This window comes from Triticum aestivum, chromosome 1D (assembly GCF_018294505.1).
Source record: "Triticum aestivum cultivar Chinese Spring chromosome 1D, IWGSC CS RefSeq v2.1, whole genome shotgun sequence".
Taxonomy (NCBI): Eukaryota; Viridiplantae; Streptophyta; class Magnoliopsida; order Poales; family Poaceae; genus Triticum; species Triticum aestivum.
In genome coordinates, this window is record NC_057796.1 from 20,307,318 (window position 1) to 20,322,339 (window position 15,022).

General features: G+C 46.2%; 1 protein-coding gene across 12 annotated transcripts in view; it reads right to left on the reverse strand.

The window, feature by feature from the left end:
• Positions 1-7,134, reverse strand: part of LOC123180003 (uncharacterized) — a 9,382-nt gene extending 2,248 nt beyond the window's left edge. The window contains exons 1-4 of one of the 12 annotated variants that reach the window (XM_044591950.1): positions 6,442-7,088; positions 5,754-5,869; positions 5,173-5,652; positions 867-2,079 (exon numbers count right to left, since the gene is read on the reverse strand). In XM_044591950.1, coding sequence (XP_044447885.1) covers positions 1,397-2,079; positions 5,173-5,389 — 900 coding nt within the window. In that variant the 5' untranslated portion in view covers positions 5,390-5,652; positions 5,754-5,869; positions 6,442-7,088 and the 3' untranslated portion in view covers positions 867-1,396. The other 11 variants (XM_044591956.1, XM_044591953.1, XM_044591958.1 and 8 more) reach the window with 11 other exon arrangements.
• Between the last annotated feature and the right edge of the window lie 7,888 nt (positions 7,135-15,022).

Sequence of the window (15,022 nt, forward strand, 5' to 3'; positions counted from 1 at the left end):
AAGCACGGTCGGTCGGTAACATTGCAGTGTGCCTGCCCACAACTCGATTGCAACTATGTCGCCCCTTCCCATGGGTCGGAGCGCCGCTACTCATTTGTTGCTGTCGTCATAGCACCAATGCAACTCTAGCCACAGGAGGTCCCAACATTGGCTGCATGTCAATTGCAGCTCGGACGTGGGGTGTCGGGGGGTGCAACAATGAAGCTCTCTAGTTCTAGCATCCTGGGGTCGACATCATGGATTCTCGTCGTGTGTCGTAGCAAAACCCTATGGCCGGTTGCATCATGCGGACGTCACGGTCGTGGCATCAGCCAACGATGGTCACACTTCGGCTCCCTGGTTAGAACTTGCTATCTCGCTGGTCCCAGCAAAAAATTAAAGCAAGATGATTGTAGCTTCCGCAGGAGCCAGTTGCAGCTTTCCCCACCGCAGGTGGCAACATTCCCAGCCGTTGCTTGTAGCCTCGGCCTTACCATTTACAGATTCTGTGGGCACCGAACATAGCTTCGGCATGCTCTGGTTGAAACTTTATTCGTCGCCTATCGCAGCTTCCGCCATTGCCCGATTGCACCATTCAGTGGCAGATCGCTCTTCCACCGTGTCTTTCATTGTTGCCGGTTGTAGCTTTCGGCGTCATTGCACTACTAGGAAAAAGGCTACTGCCAGTTTCTCATTCTACCCGTCCTCTCTCCAATAATAAGAAAAATGAAAACAAAAAATAGAGCTAATCTGCCAGTGAAATGTCTTTATTCCCGAGTAATATTCAATGGAATGGTGCAATTGCACTGCAGTGTCATGGATTTGGTCTGCCGCTTTAACATCTCATTATCCTATAGCGATGGAAATGAGGATCAACAAGGCATATAGATATAGCGAATAAATGGAGAGGAAGCATAAGCTCAGATGATACAGGATACAGGGACTAAGATTCTAATACAATGAGAATATGTACTTGTAAATATTAGTCAACCAGACTACCACATGGTGATGTCACGGCGATGCTTCAAATTGTGATGTCACGGCGCATGTCTACCAGACTAACACATGTGCCACTCTATGTCCATCACTACTGGAATCGTCACGTACGCCGAGTGCCAAGAACACTCGGCAAAGGGCCAAAAACCCTCGGCAAAGTCTTTGCCGAGAGTTGCACTCGGCAAAGCCCACCCGGTGTACACCTCTTCGGCGAACAGATTTTTGCCGAGAGCCATTTGTCGGACACTCGGCAAAGACATTGCCGAGTTTGAAATAGAGGCGCTCGGCAAAGAAAAGTGATCAGAAGAAACAGAGCAAACGGCGCTATAGCCACATGGCGCAGGAGGTTTGCCGAGAGCGCCACTCGGTAAAAGTAGTGAATAAAACAAAAAAAATTGCACCGCCCAATCCCGTCCCAGATTTAATCGTGGCCAAATCCAGTCGTCGGCGCTGCTCCCATCGCGTGTGCCCCGCCCATGCACCCGTGGTGGTCACCGTAGTGCCGCAATGGCCGCGTTGGTGAGCTGCGCACAGGCCTCCGACGTTCAGGGAAGGCACAGATCGAGAGGAGGACGGCGAGATGCAGTGTTGCACGGAGCAGCCGCCTCCTCACGCCTTTCGTCAAAGCCACCCGACTGATGCTGCTTGCACACGTGCTTGACCACCTGTTGCTGTCGTGGCCGAGGAAGAGGAGCAGCAGCGGCGGCCGGGGCTGTTGTTGCTTGCGCGTGCTTGCTGCTGCTTGGTGCTTCGGCCGATGCTTGCGGCTGCGCCGCTGCTGTCCGGCGAGGAGCAGCGAGTGTAGCCTGCTGCTGCTGCTTGGGTGAAGAAGAAGAAGAAGAAGAAGAAGAAGAAGAAGAAGAAGAAGAAGGGGACAGGACCTGTGGCGGCGCGAGGAGCGGCGTCTCCGGCGAGGAGCGGCGACTCCGGCGAGGCAGCGAAGAGATGAGGCGTGAGGTGCTGGCTGCGGCTGTGCACTTGAGGAGATAAGGGAGAGAGACATGAACCAGGAGCACCAATCAGGACATGCCCTGTCATCGATCCATGACTTCAAGCATTGGCCAATCAGAAGCAAGCAGCTGAATGTGTGCTTCTTTGTCCATTCTAAAAATTAAAGAAGAAAATGAATAAAATTTCAAAAAATCAAATCCTTTGACACTGAGTCCTTTCACATGTAATAGTTGCCACGAAAAATTTGAAACTTAGAATAAAACAATTTTCTTACTTCATTTGCCTTTTTGCAAATAAAAAATCTAGTTTTTGACACATAGAAAATGAAAAAAATTATTTTTTTGTACAACAAATTCTAAAATCTATTTGGCAACATTGTTTTTATTGGCGAGATGTACCTATGTGCCAATTTTCAACACATTATCACAAATTTTGCAATGAATATGGCCTTCGCCATAGTCACTTGGCTTGAAAGTCATAAATGTTTATACTTGCTATGCCGATTTGTGAAGATTTTTTTTCAACATTGTCATATTGCAAGTTTGAAATTTTTCCTCGTTACTAGTACACATAAAATGACTCCATGGGAAATTATTGCATTTTTTGAACTTCTATTCTTTTTCTTTTATTTTCTCCAAAACGGGGTCAAAATGGTCGGCATGACTATTCATGGAAAGGTGTTGAATCTCTCAAAACTCTAACTGGTTCTTACATATAATGACTACTTGTGTACCTAAAAATATTTTTTAAAATTTTTAGGACATAGCTATCGCACACTTGTGGTTCAAACTTGAATTACTTTCGGGAAATCAACATAAAGTCGTTTAAATGTGTGAAAGTAGCTAGAAAACTAGAAAATTCATGAAACTTGGGAATTGTGCATAAAGTATGGTCTACTTACTGTGATAATTGGAGTGGTGCAATTTTGCACCCTGTTTTTTGTACTTGCTTCACAAAAAACACGGATTTTTTACACTTAGAAAATGAAAATTTATTCTTTTGTAAAAAAAGTTGAAAAATCTATTTGGCAACATTGATTGTAATGTCAGATGCGCCTATGTGTCTAATTTGGGAACATTAGAATAGACTATGCAATGAATATGGCCATCACCTTGGTCCTTTGACTTGAAAACCACGAATGTTCATACACGGTAGTCCGTTTTGTGAAGGATTCTTTTTTCAAATTTGTTATATTGAAAGTTTGGCATTTTTCCTCGTAACTAGTACACATAAAAAGACTCCATGCGAAAGGATTGCATTTTTTAAACTTGTATTCTTTTTCTTTCATTTTTTTCCAAAACGGGGTCAAAATAGTCGACATGGCTATTCATCACAAGGGGTCGAAACTCTCAAACTCTAAGTGGTTCTCCCATATAATGACTACTTGTGTACTTAAAAATATTTTTTGCCAATTTTTATGACTGAGCTATCACACACTTGCAGTTCAATTTTGACTTACTTTCGGGAAATTGACATTAGTCATTTAAATGTGCGAAAGTAGCTAGAAAACTAGAAAATCCATGAAACTTGTGAATTGTGCATAAAATATGGTCTACTTACTGCAATAATTTGAGTGGTGCCATTTTGGACCCTATTTTTTGTACCTACTTTACAAAAAATGCCCAATTTTGACACTTAGAAAATGAAAAAGGATTTTTTTTGTACAAAAAAGTTGGAAACTCTATTTGGCAACATTGTTTGTAATGTCAATAGTCACCTATGTGTCTAATTTGGGCATATTATAAAAGATTATGCAATGAATATGGCCATTACCTTGGTCATTTGACTTGAAACCATAACTGTTCATACACGATAGCCCGTTTTGTGAACGAATTGTGCATAAAATATGGTCTACTTACTGTGACAATTGGACTAGTGCCATTTTGCACACTATTTTTGTACTTACTTCACAAAAAATACTCATTTCTTATTCTTAGAAAATCGAAAATGGTTCTTTTGTAAAAAAAAGTTGGAAACTTTATTGGCAACACTGTTTGTAATGGCAAGATGCACCTATATGGCCAACTTCACCACATTATCATAAACTATCCAATAAATATGGCCATCACATTGGTCATTTGAGACCAAACATTTACATGGCAAAAAGTGTAATTAATATGACCTCAAATGAAAAAGTTCTCAACATGAAAAATTTAGGTCTCGTCAAAATGAACAACTTTGATTTTTGGAACATCTTCATCCGAGGTCGTATGCAACCTGTACAGTTAAAACCGTGCAGCGTAGTGAAGACCCACTTTTGCCGAGTGTAGCACTCGGTAAAGACCCCCTTTTGCCGAGTGTAGCACTCGGTAAAGACCTTGTTTGCCGTGTTTTATTGTTTTACCGAGTGTTTTGTCCACGACACTCGGCAAAGTACCTGTTTGCCGAGTTTCGCTATTTTGCCGAGTACTTTCTGCTTGGGACTCGGCAAAGATACTATTGCCGAGTGCCCGACATAATGCACTCGGCAAAGAGCCTAACACTCGGCAAAGAGGAAAATTCCAGTAGTGCATGTAAATTTTAGTCAACTGACAGTGAGTCAGATTCAAATGGTTTCTTTGTGGCGAAATTTGCCTGTCCAGGTTGAAGTTTTGGACTTGACATGGGTAATGCAAATACATTGCTGGGCGGGGCAAGGCAAAGAAAAACACAGAAATTTGTAGTTACTAAATCATTAGCATTAATCAGTGCCTTTTGTTCTCGTTTGTTAGAATATCAAGTAAGCCGATGTAAAAAAAGAAGCTAGACCAAACTAATACAGCTGCACCTTTAGATTATTTTTTATCCGTTGCAAAAGAGGATCAAATTCAGAGAAAGAAGTTATTTGCCTACACTACCCTGGGTAGTCGCTCCGCCGCCGGGGTCATGTGTTTGCTGACTCGCCGTGCTAGCCTATGCCCGTGGACCGTCCGGTGGCTGTGGGGCAGCGGCCGGTGGCGATGGTATAGAAGAGTTTCCGCAGCACCATTGCAGCAGCTTACAGTGTTGATAAGGAAATGGTAAGTTCAAGGGTGCTCTATGCATTGGCTTTAGGAATAGCTAGAGCGCACACATATCAAATCGTCCCGGCGTCATTGCAAACGAAGACTTGACTAAAGAATTCAGACTTGGAATCATGTTGGAGAAATATGTTATTTGCAATTGCAAAACCAGTTTCACAGTTTAGAAAATTTGCCCGAGGGAAGGTTTACATAGAAGTAAATCTATCAACTAAGCAAGAAGCACAGAAAAGTGTAAAGAACAAACCTGTTTGAAGATCAAGCATCTGAATGAGCATAAATGTAATATTTACTCCAGCTACAGCAAATGGATATTCCCACAATGCTCTGTCACCATTTTGCTTACAAAGGAGCTGCTCGTAGGATTTCTGCACAGAAAGTGCCTCATTGAGATGAATGAAAGGCCAAACATATAAAATATAAATATTGCCTATCTTAATAATTCGATAATAAACATTATGCATTGCTGTTATTAGCAAAGGATCATTCGTTGTTCGATTTTCAGAGGAGGAAGGGTTCCATTGCTAGCTGAATAGATTCGTACAACTGTATATCACATGAGTCCTTAGATTCTTCCCTGCTCTAGCTAAAAGAAAATCTTTGAAGCCTAGCAATTGGCGAGAAGCGGCAATGAATCTGAACCAACACTTCAGTAAGGGAAATTGTACTCAGTAGATAGTTCTTAGCGAAGTAAAGTAAATTCTCCACAGAGATAAAGCCTCCACCCCTGTAATTCCAGCACAATATATGATTCCGGATCCAAGATAGAATTAAGAAATTATTTATTACGTAAAGGGCGTGTGTGGGAATAAAAGAACAAAACAATACCTGAAATCTGTGGATGGATCTTACCCTTGCCATCCCATCTCGTTCCATTGATCTGATACTAGTCCTAGAAGTTTAGTCCCAGGAAAAGAAGCATGCCAAAGGGCTTTGAGTGCTTCCTAATGAATAAAAGGTGTGATGAATGGGTTATGGGTTATCAAATGTAGCATCGAAATGTATGTTCAGGTTTGCTAGATCAATATAAACTATTAATAGTAATAGAAAACAGACTATAAGCAAGCATGTGCTGATGCACTGTAGGTCATTTGGGCAATTTATTCATGCCAAATATCACGTCCCTACTTCTACAGGCACGGTGAGTCCAACTTACTGATTTACTGAGTTACACACGTCCAGCAAATCCTCATACCCCGGGGACATCATATTACTCTGTTCTATTAAAGCAAACATGAGCACAGCCATTTTGTTAGATACCACACTATACAACGTCAGACAACACTGGCCAGCCTTATATGAGCACAGCCAATTCCAGAGACCAGTATTTGTTGGACCATCGTATTAGTCAGAAACAATTCATCCAGGGATGGATATATCATGTCGTAATCTAAGCACAAGTATAATATAATGAAACACGACAGTTGCACTCGCCATGATTTCAGTTATCCTTTGCATTCATGTTTGAAAAGCAATCGTGTGATTACTACATCAACAAATACCGAGCACTGTTCACCTGAATCGGGGTCAGATCGAAGGAAATGTGCGTGTCGCTGTCCCTCATCTGCACGGAGACGCAGGTGGTGGTGGCCGGGGAGGTGGCGCGGGGCGAGGAAGGAGCCGCCATTCTGCTCCATGCGGCTCGCGGGCGCTGCCCTCCCCCGTCCCCCTCCCTCTTCCTCTTCCTATAGTGCCTGCCTACACGCTGCAATCAGCGCGGATTCCCCATGGCAAGCTCAGGCCGCGGCTTGATCCTGGCGGGCGGGATCCAGTCCTTCCTACTGCCGGGTCGGACCTCCATGGAGGAGACGACGACGGCGACCATGGTGGTCGCACCCCAGGTCGACGATGGCGCGCCGATGCCGCCGTGGATCTGGTCTCGCCCGATCTGGGGCCTTCCTCTTTCCCTTCACTTGGGAGAGGAGGAGAAGGTTGCAGCGCGGCGCTGGAGGATGAGGAGACCGCCAATGCTTGGGGGAGGAGGGGGCCACCGCCGGCGTGGTTGGGTTAGAGGAGAGCGGCACGGCGGCGGTGGGAATCGGTGAAGAATGTGGAGTGTGTGTGCGGATTCGTGGGGTGGCGGCGGCGGCGAGCAGATCGTGGGGGAGGGGAGCTCGATTTGGACAAGGAGATGGAGATTTCAGGGCTGTTAAAAAACGAGAAAATCGGCTATTTGCCATTTTCAATATCGGGCTTCGCAAAACTGCCACTCTCAACATTGGCTTCGTAAAAATGCCACCTAGTTTCTGTACACTTTGATTACCATGCCATTTTTCCTTTTTCAATTACTTTTCTTTTTCTTTTCAATTTTCTGGCACCTGAAAGGACCGAAGCACCCCTGATGCTATCTTCACGTACTTTGGCATCAGATCAGCACTTGAAGCGAACGAGTGCGTGCTGCCCGTCGTGAACACCGTGCTTGCCGCATCCCTGGTCGCCAGGACTTCTTGGGTCAATCGCTGGACGTCGCAACGCTGCTGATTGCCTCAACGCCGTGTGCCGCCAATCTCCTCGGCGTCGCGTGCCGCCGATCTCCTCGGCGTCGGGTGCTGCCCGTCACCTAGTACCGCAGTGGCGACATGGAACCCAATCTTTCTGGACGGTATTATGTTTTTACCTTTCCCTTGGTTTGTTCGTTTGATTCCAGATCAACAAAGCTCTGTGGGAAGCACAGTCATCATCCCTGATCTACTCCCTGTTGCCAATGTACTAAAATTTGAGGTCTGCATACTTTTTCTAGTCACAATTCCATTTCTTGTCTCTGAATAAGCTACAGTAAGTGCAAAAGAAGACATTGTGGCAAGTAGCTTATGGACTGAAATTTGTGGCATTATTTATTTGTCGTATTGTTGCTCAGTTGATTCTGGACATGAACTTAAACATGATATGCTATTCTTAATGTAATTGCCAAGTTGCAATCCAACATCAACTAAAGGTTACAGCAAACTTCACTTACAGGTTGCTTGCATTCAACATCTTCAGAACTTGACACGCATTCATCTCCTCCAGCGGCTGCTGCCATCATGCCACTGATGCTGATGTTCAGCGCCACCCACTTCTCAGGCATGTCGCGGGGCGAGCTGCGCCAACACACACAGGGGAGGGCGAGCTGTGCTGTCGCGCGCAGGCATGGGCGAGCACCCGCAGCGAGCTGCGTTGGCATGCGCAAGCATCCGCAAGGGGCGCGAGCACCCACGGCGAACTGCACTGGCACGCGTAAGCATCCGCGACGTGAGGGCGAACTGCGCCGGCGTGTGCAAACATGGATGAGCGCCGGCGGAGAGCTGCAGTGACGAGGGCGAGTTGCAGCGGCGCGCGCAGCCATGGCCGAGCACCGGCGGCGACTTGCAGTTTCTCGCTCAGGCGTGGTCAAGCTAGGGCGGCGAGTTGGATAGCTCGCGCGGGCATCAACGAGGTACAGCGGCGAGCGACCATGACGACACGAACAAGCTAGCCTCAGAGCAATCCGATACAGACCAGACACAAACAGATTGGATAAGGTAGAAAGAGACAAGGGTACTTTGGTCCTTTCAGGTGCCAGAAAATTGAAAAGAAAAAAGAAAAGTCATTGAAAAAGGAAAAATGGCGTGGTAATCAAAGTGTACAGGAACTAGGTGGCATTTTAACGAAGCCACTGTTGAGAGTGGCAGTTTTGCGAAGCCCGATATTGAAAGTGGCAAATAGCCGATTTTCTCGTTAAAAAACGCAGTACTTAGTAGTAGCAAAGGTTTTTACCCCTCGCTACTACTATGGCATGTTTCGAGGGGCACGGTAGAGACCGCTTAGGAGTAGCGAGGGTTAAAACCCCGCGCTACTACTATCAACTTAGTAGTAGCGAGGGGTAAAAACCCGCGCTACTAGTAAGTAGCAGTAGCGAGGGGTATAAACCCGCTCTACTAGTAAGAGTCTGTGTATAAGTTTTTGCCTAGTAGTGTTGGTCGCAGCTTCTGCCATCGCCGGTTGCAACTTCGTACATGGAGGTGCTCGTGGCGGAGAACAACTGTGAGGATGGGGAAGCTGCTTGTCCTAGACACCGAGGAGATAGGAAATAGAGGGGTGGAGGAGGAGGTGGCCGAACAAGACCTCGCCAAGAAGCTGCATCCGAGCGCTAGAGCAGCTAAGAGGGAGTGACGGAAGTGATGGAGAGATGGATGGCGGAAGGGAAAGAGATGGATGGCCAAGGGGGGCGAGTGGATAAGGAATACACATGGTGCAACAGAAGGCAATGGGTCGTGCCAGATCAGATGACACACATGCGACCGGCGCTGCGTTGATCGGTCGGCCAGTGTGAATTGTTTACCATAGAAAAATGGCGGATGTCTCTAACTAGGGATACAAAACGGTCGGATCGGGTTGAATATTGTGAATGCCAAATCCTTTACAATTTTTATTTGCCAAATTCCAAGTGATGTGATCCGAAAATCCTTTACCCTTTGTATTTGCCAGATTTGGAGTGAAGCGGATAATAACCGGATGCTGATTATATCGTGCTACACATTTGAATCAAAAAACAGAGCAAACTCGGACAAAAAACAAACAAAACAAATTGAAGTACGCTCGAAGTGGTCTATGGATATAGATGTAATTTCTGTAATTTCTGGTGTACGTTATACTGTCATGATTGAAGATGAATAGATCGAAAGTTTTTTCACAAAAGACGTAATTTTTTTTACCAACATAAACACAAATTTTGCCAAGGTAATTGTGCATTACTTATCAACATTAAAGCAGTTCACCTCCATTGGTCGAACTGCGGCCTACATATTTGTCCAGTGTGTTTGATATCCGAACTACCAGAAGCGCTGGACAGAAAGGCGTTGCTGCTGCGATAATACGACTTTGTATGCGGCGATTGTGGTTGTACTAGGACTAGGACTATATTCTATTTATATCAAGGAAACAAATAGCCTTCTATAGCGCACTATTTGTCAGAAATTCACTTTGGCACATGGTAGCATATGCTCCCGTTATTGAGGAATATATTTGAAATGCCAAAGTGAATTTCTGACAAAGAAAAAGGCGTTTTGGCACATGGGAGCATATGCTCCTGATTTTAAAAACTCGTTTTAGACATATTTTGAAATGTCACAAAATTCCGTCAAAATGATTCCCGACCACATTTTGACATTGCATGTGCACAGAAACTTGTTTGCAGAAAACCGGCAATTTTTATGTCACATGTAAAAAAGACAAAATTGAGTGTCAAAAAGGCTTTTCATGAGACATTATTTTTTCTTTTTTACACAAGGCCTATAAAATGTCGGTTTTTCACCAAACTTGGCATGCGCATATAGAATGTTGAGATGTACGCGTCAAATTTATGTTTGAACACTATTTCACGTTATAACGTGGTATTAACAAGGCACTGTACACTAATTTATTTAGCGGGACAAATCTCAGCACTCTATAGCGTGTTACTAACGACGCTGTAGCGCACTATTTTTTGGGAGCTCCTGTTCGGCGCAGTAGGCGCCCTAATGTGGAAATCGGGCCTACAGCACACCCTCTATGGGCCGTTTCTATGCTAGGCCCAGAAACAAATTCGTTCCCGAAAAAATCACACGAAAAATTGGTGTAACGAGGTTTCGATTTCCCGCCACACTTGCCTGTCATTGCTTAGCTTAAGCACTGGAGCTTCAGAACTATAGTAAACAAAAGCAACCCGAACTGCTTTAGAACTAATGCAACCGCACTATTTATTACTCAGGCATTTACTATACCACTGAGATTTTTGAGTTACATGAAAACTATTTGGTAAATGTCTACTTTTCTAATAAAAATAGTTCGTCGAATTTCAAAAATAGTTCACAAATTTCAAAACAGTTCATAGAAAATGAAAACAACGTTCATTGAATTTGATAAAAGTTCACCCATTTTGAAAAAGTACAGTGGATTTGAAAAAAGTTCACCAATTTTTTGAAATAGTTCATCGATTTTGAAAAAAAGTTCATTCAATTTGAAAAAGTTCATCGATTTTGAAAAAAGGGCATCATATTTGAAAGAAAAAGTTCAGCTGTTTTAAGAAAAGTTCATGAACTAAAAAAACCGTGCATTTAAGATAAAAACTAAAAGAAAAAGAAAAGAAGTGGAAAAAAGAAAAAAGAACAAAACAAACTGACGAACAAATAAAAGAGAAAAACGAAGGAATATTACACAAGCCGGTTGGTGGCCTGGTGGTTGTCATTGCGAATGAAACTTAATGGGCCAAGCCCAACTAACGAGCCTGTAGGCGCCCGTTTGCAGAAACAATAATAACGGGCGCCTACAGCGCCAAATAGGATCTGCTCTACTTTATCATTAATATGTATGCGGTGATTGAAATTAGTGGTCTAGTTGGGTATTTGGGCTTACGGATTGGGCTCACTTTTATGGGTTATAACCTCAAATAATCTACAAGAATTATGTGGTTTCACTGGATATTAGAGATAACATATCTGTTACCATATTCACCGAATATCCATTGACCAAAATACGTCACACACGAATCCAGCTGATTCCAGAAGTTCAATTTTTTTTTACTTAAACACGAGCGCGGCTGCGAGTTTGGAGCAGATATGGGCGCGGTCACATAAGTCGACTGATTTTTTAATTTAAATTGATCGAGCGTTTTGGGACGTGAGATGCAGATCCAACACCGCACGGCCCTTATTCTAACTCCAGCTTGTCTCCTTCCCCGGACCGCCACACAGACTGCCTGTCACCACTACCACGTGGACAGCAGCACTCCCCCGCAGCCTTGCCGCCCCGGCCTCCTCATAACCTCCTCCCACCGCTATGCTACCGCCGCCTCCGGCAATCCCTCTAACCCCGGCAATTACCAGATTTTTCTTCGGCGAAGTTGCACCATCCCCCCCATGGAAGTAACGGCAACGGTGTCAAAAGTAACAGTAGCAGTGTTGTAGCAATCGTAACAGTGGCAACGGAAAAGTAACTTAGCAAAAATCAATATGAAACGAGCTCGTAGGCAATGGATCAATGATGGATAATTATGTCGGATGGCATTCGTCATGCAATAGTTATAACATAGGGTGACACAGAACTAGCTCCAATTCATCAATATAATGTAGGCATGTATTTCGAATATAGTCATCGTGCTTTTGTCCTACCCTCTCGTGGCCGAGGGGTCATATTGGAAACTAAGGGATATTAACGCTTCCTTTTAATAGAGTACCAGACCAAAACATTAGCACTTAGTGAATACAAATATATTCATGAAAACATAATAGGTCCAGATCTGAAATCATGGCACTCGGGCCCTAGTGACAAGCATTAGGCATAGCAAAGTCACAACAACATCAATCTTAGAACATAGTGGATACTACGGATCAAACCCTAACAAAACTAACTCGATTACATGGTAAATTTCATCCAACCCACCACCGTCCAGCAAGCCTACGATGTGATTACTCATGCACTGTGACGCCCCCGATTTGACCGTACGCTAATCATGCACGCAAATGTGTACGATCAAGGTCAGGGACTCACGGGAAGATATCACAACACAACTCTAAAACATAAATAAGTCATACAAGCATCATAATACAAGCCAGGGGCCTCGAGGGCTCGAATACAAGTGCTCGATCACAGACGAGTCAACGGAAGCAACAATATCTGAGTACAGACATAAGTTAAACAAGTTTGCCTTAAGAAGGCTAGCACAAACTGGGATACAGATCGAACGAGGCGCAGGCCTCCTGCCTGGGATCCTCCTAACTACTCCTGGTCGTCGTCAACGGCCTGCACGTAGTAGTAGGCACCTCCAGTGTCGTAGGAGTCGTCGTCGACGGTGGCGTCTGGCTCCTGGGCTCCAGCATCTGGTTGCGGCAACCAGGTAGAAAGGAAAGGGGGAAAAGGAGGGAGAAAGGCAACCGTGAGTACTCATCCAAAGTACTCGCAAGCAAGGATCTACACTACATATGCATGGGTATATGTGTAAAGGGGCATATCAGTGGACTGAACTGCAGAATGCCAGAATAGGAGGGGGATAGCTAGTACTGTCGAGGACTACGCTTCTGGCCATCTCCATCTTGCAGCATGTAGAAGAGGGTAGATTGAAGTCCTCCAAGTAGCATCGCATAGCATAATCCTACCCGGCGATCCCCTCCTCGTCGCCCTGTTAGAGAGCGATCACCGGGTTGTATCTGGCACTTGGAAGGGTGTATTTTATTCAGTATCCGGTTCTAGTTGTCATAAGGTCAAGGTACAACTCCGGGTCGTCCTTTTACCGAGGGACACGGCTATTCGAATAGATAAACTTCCCTGCAGGGGTGCACCACATAACCCAACACGCTCGATCCCATTTGGCCGGACACACTTTTCTGGGTCATGCCCGGCCTCGGAAGATCAACACGTCGCAGCCCCACCTAAGCACAACAGAGAGGTCAGCACGCCGGTCTAAACCTATGCGCGCAGGGGTCTGGGCCCATCGCCCTATGCACACCTGCACGTTGCGTACGCGGCCGGAAGCAGACCTAGCCCCCTTAATACAAGCGCGAGCTTACGGTCCAATGCGGCGCGCGCCACTCAGTTGCTGACGTCACGAAGGCTTCGGCTGATACCACGACGCCGGGATACCCATAACTACTCCCGCGTAGATGGTTAGTGCGTATAGACCAAATGGCCAGACTCAGATCAAATACCAAGAACTCGTTAAGCGTGTTATGTCGAAATAACCGCGGACGCCGTCCAGGGCCAGGCCCTCCTCTCACCTAGGCGGTCTCAACCTGCCCTGTCGCTCCTCCACAAAGATCCACTTGCGGGTACTCCTACGAGCCGACCCGACTTTAGTCATCACATGTGTCATGTATATAGTATATAAGTATATACCCGTGATCACCGCCCAAGTGATCACGGCCCCATAGTATAGCACAGCAGACGGACAAGAATGTAGGGCCACTGATGGAAAACTAGCATCCTATACTAAGCATGTAGGATTGCAGGTAAAGGTAACAACAGTAGTAGCAAGGATAGGCTATGCATCAGGATAGGATATCGGAAAGCAGTAACATGCTACACTACTCTAATGCAAGCAGTATAGAGAAGAATAGGCGATATCTGGTGATCAAGGGGGGGGGGGCTTGCCTGGTTGCTCTGGCAAGTAGGAGGGGTCGTCAACTCCGTAGTCGAACTGGGCAGCAGCAGTGTCGGTCTCGTAGTCTACCGGAGAGAAGAGGGGGGAAGAAACAGTAAATACAATGCAAACATAAGCATGACGATGCGTGACATGACAATGAACAGTGCTAGGTGTGTCCTAACGCGACAGTAGGTGGTACCGACGAAGGGGGGGAACATCCGGGAAAGTATTCCCGATGTTTTGCATTTTCGGACAGACGGACCGGAGGGGGAAAGTTGCGAGTTCGATAGGTTAGGGATGTGTGGTGGACGAACGGGCTGCGTATCCGGATTCGTCTCGTCGTTCTGAGCAACTTTCATGTACAAAGTTTTTTCATCCGAGCTACGGTTTATTTTCTATGATTTTTCAAAGGTTCAGCAATAGTCTAAAATTTGTTTTAATTACTAAATTCGTAAAAAATGAATTGTGACGTCATCCTGGCGTCAGCCTTGCATCAGCGGTCAACAGGGCCCACGCGGGGCCCACATGCAGTGACTGGGCGCTGCCCAGTCAGCATCTGACTGGGTCAACGGGACCCATGGGGCCCACTGGCAGTGGCACTGGGGTGGCCCAGGCCAGCCACGTCGGCGGCCGGCGCCGGAGTTGGCTCCGGCGAGCCAAAACGCGGCGGAGGGTGCGGCCGTGCGTCGGGATTCGCCGTTCGGCGGCCAAAATGGACGCGGCCGACGCCGTTCGAACGGGAGCGGCGAGCCGCAGCTAACCGCGGTGGTGGCTGGCTCCGGGGCGGCCGAAAACGGCGTCGCCGTGGAGCACGGGCGGCGGTGGCCTTCGGGCGCTCGACGGCGATGGGGCTTCGGGACACGGCTTGTCGCGCGGAGCGGCTCTACGGGCGGCTGGGGCTCGCGCGCATCCACTGCCGCAGTCGGCAGTAGGCGGGAGGCGACGAACTCACCGGAGACGAGCTCGCGGCGGCGGCCGAAGCACTGGCCCGTCGAGGACGGCGCCAGGGGGAGCGGGAGGAGCA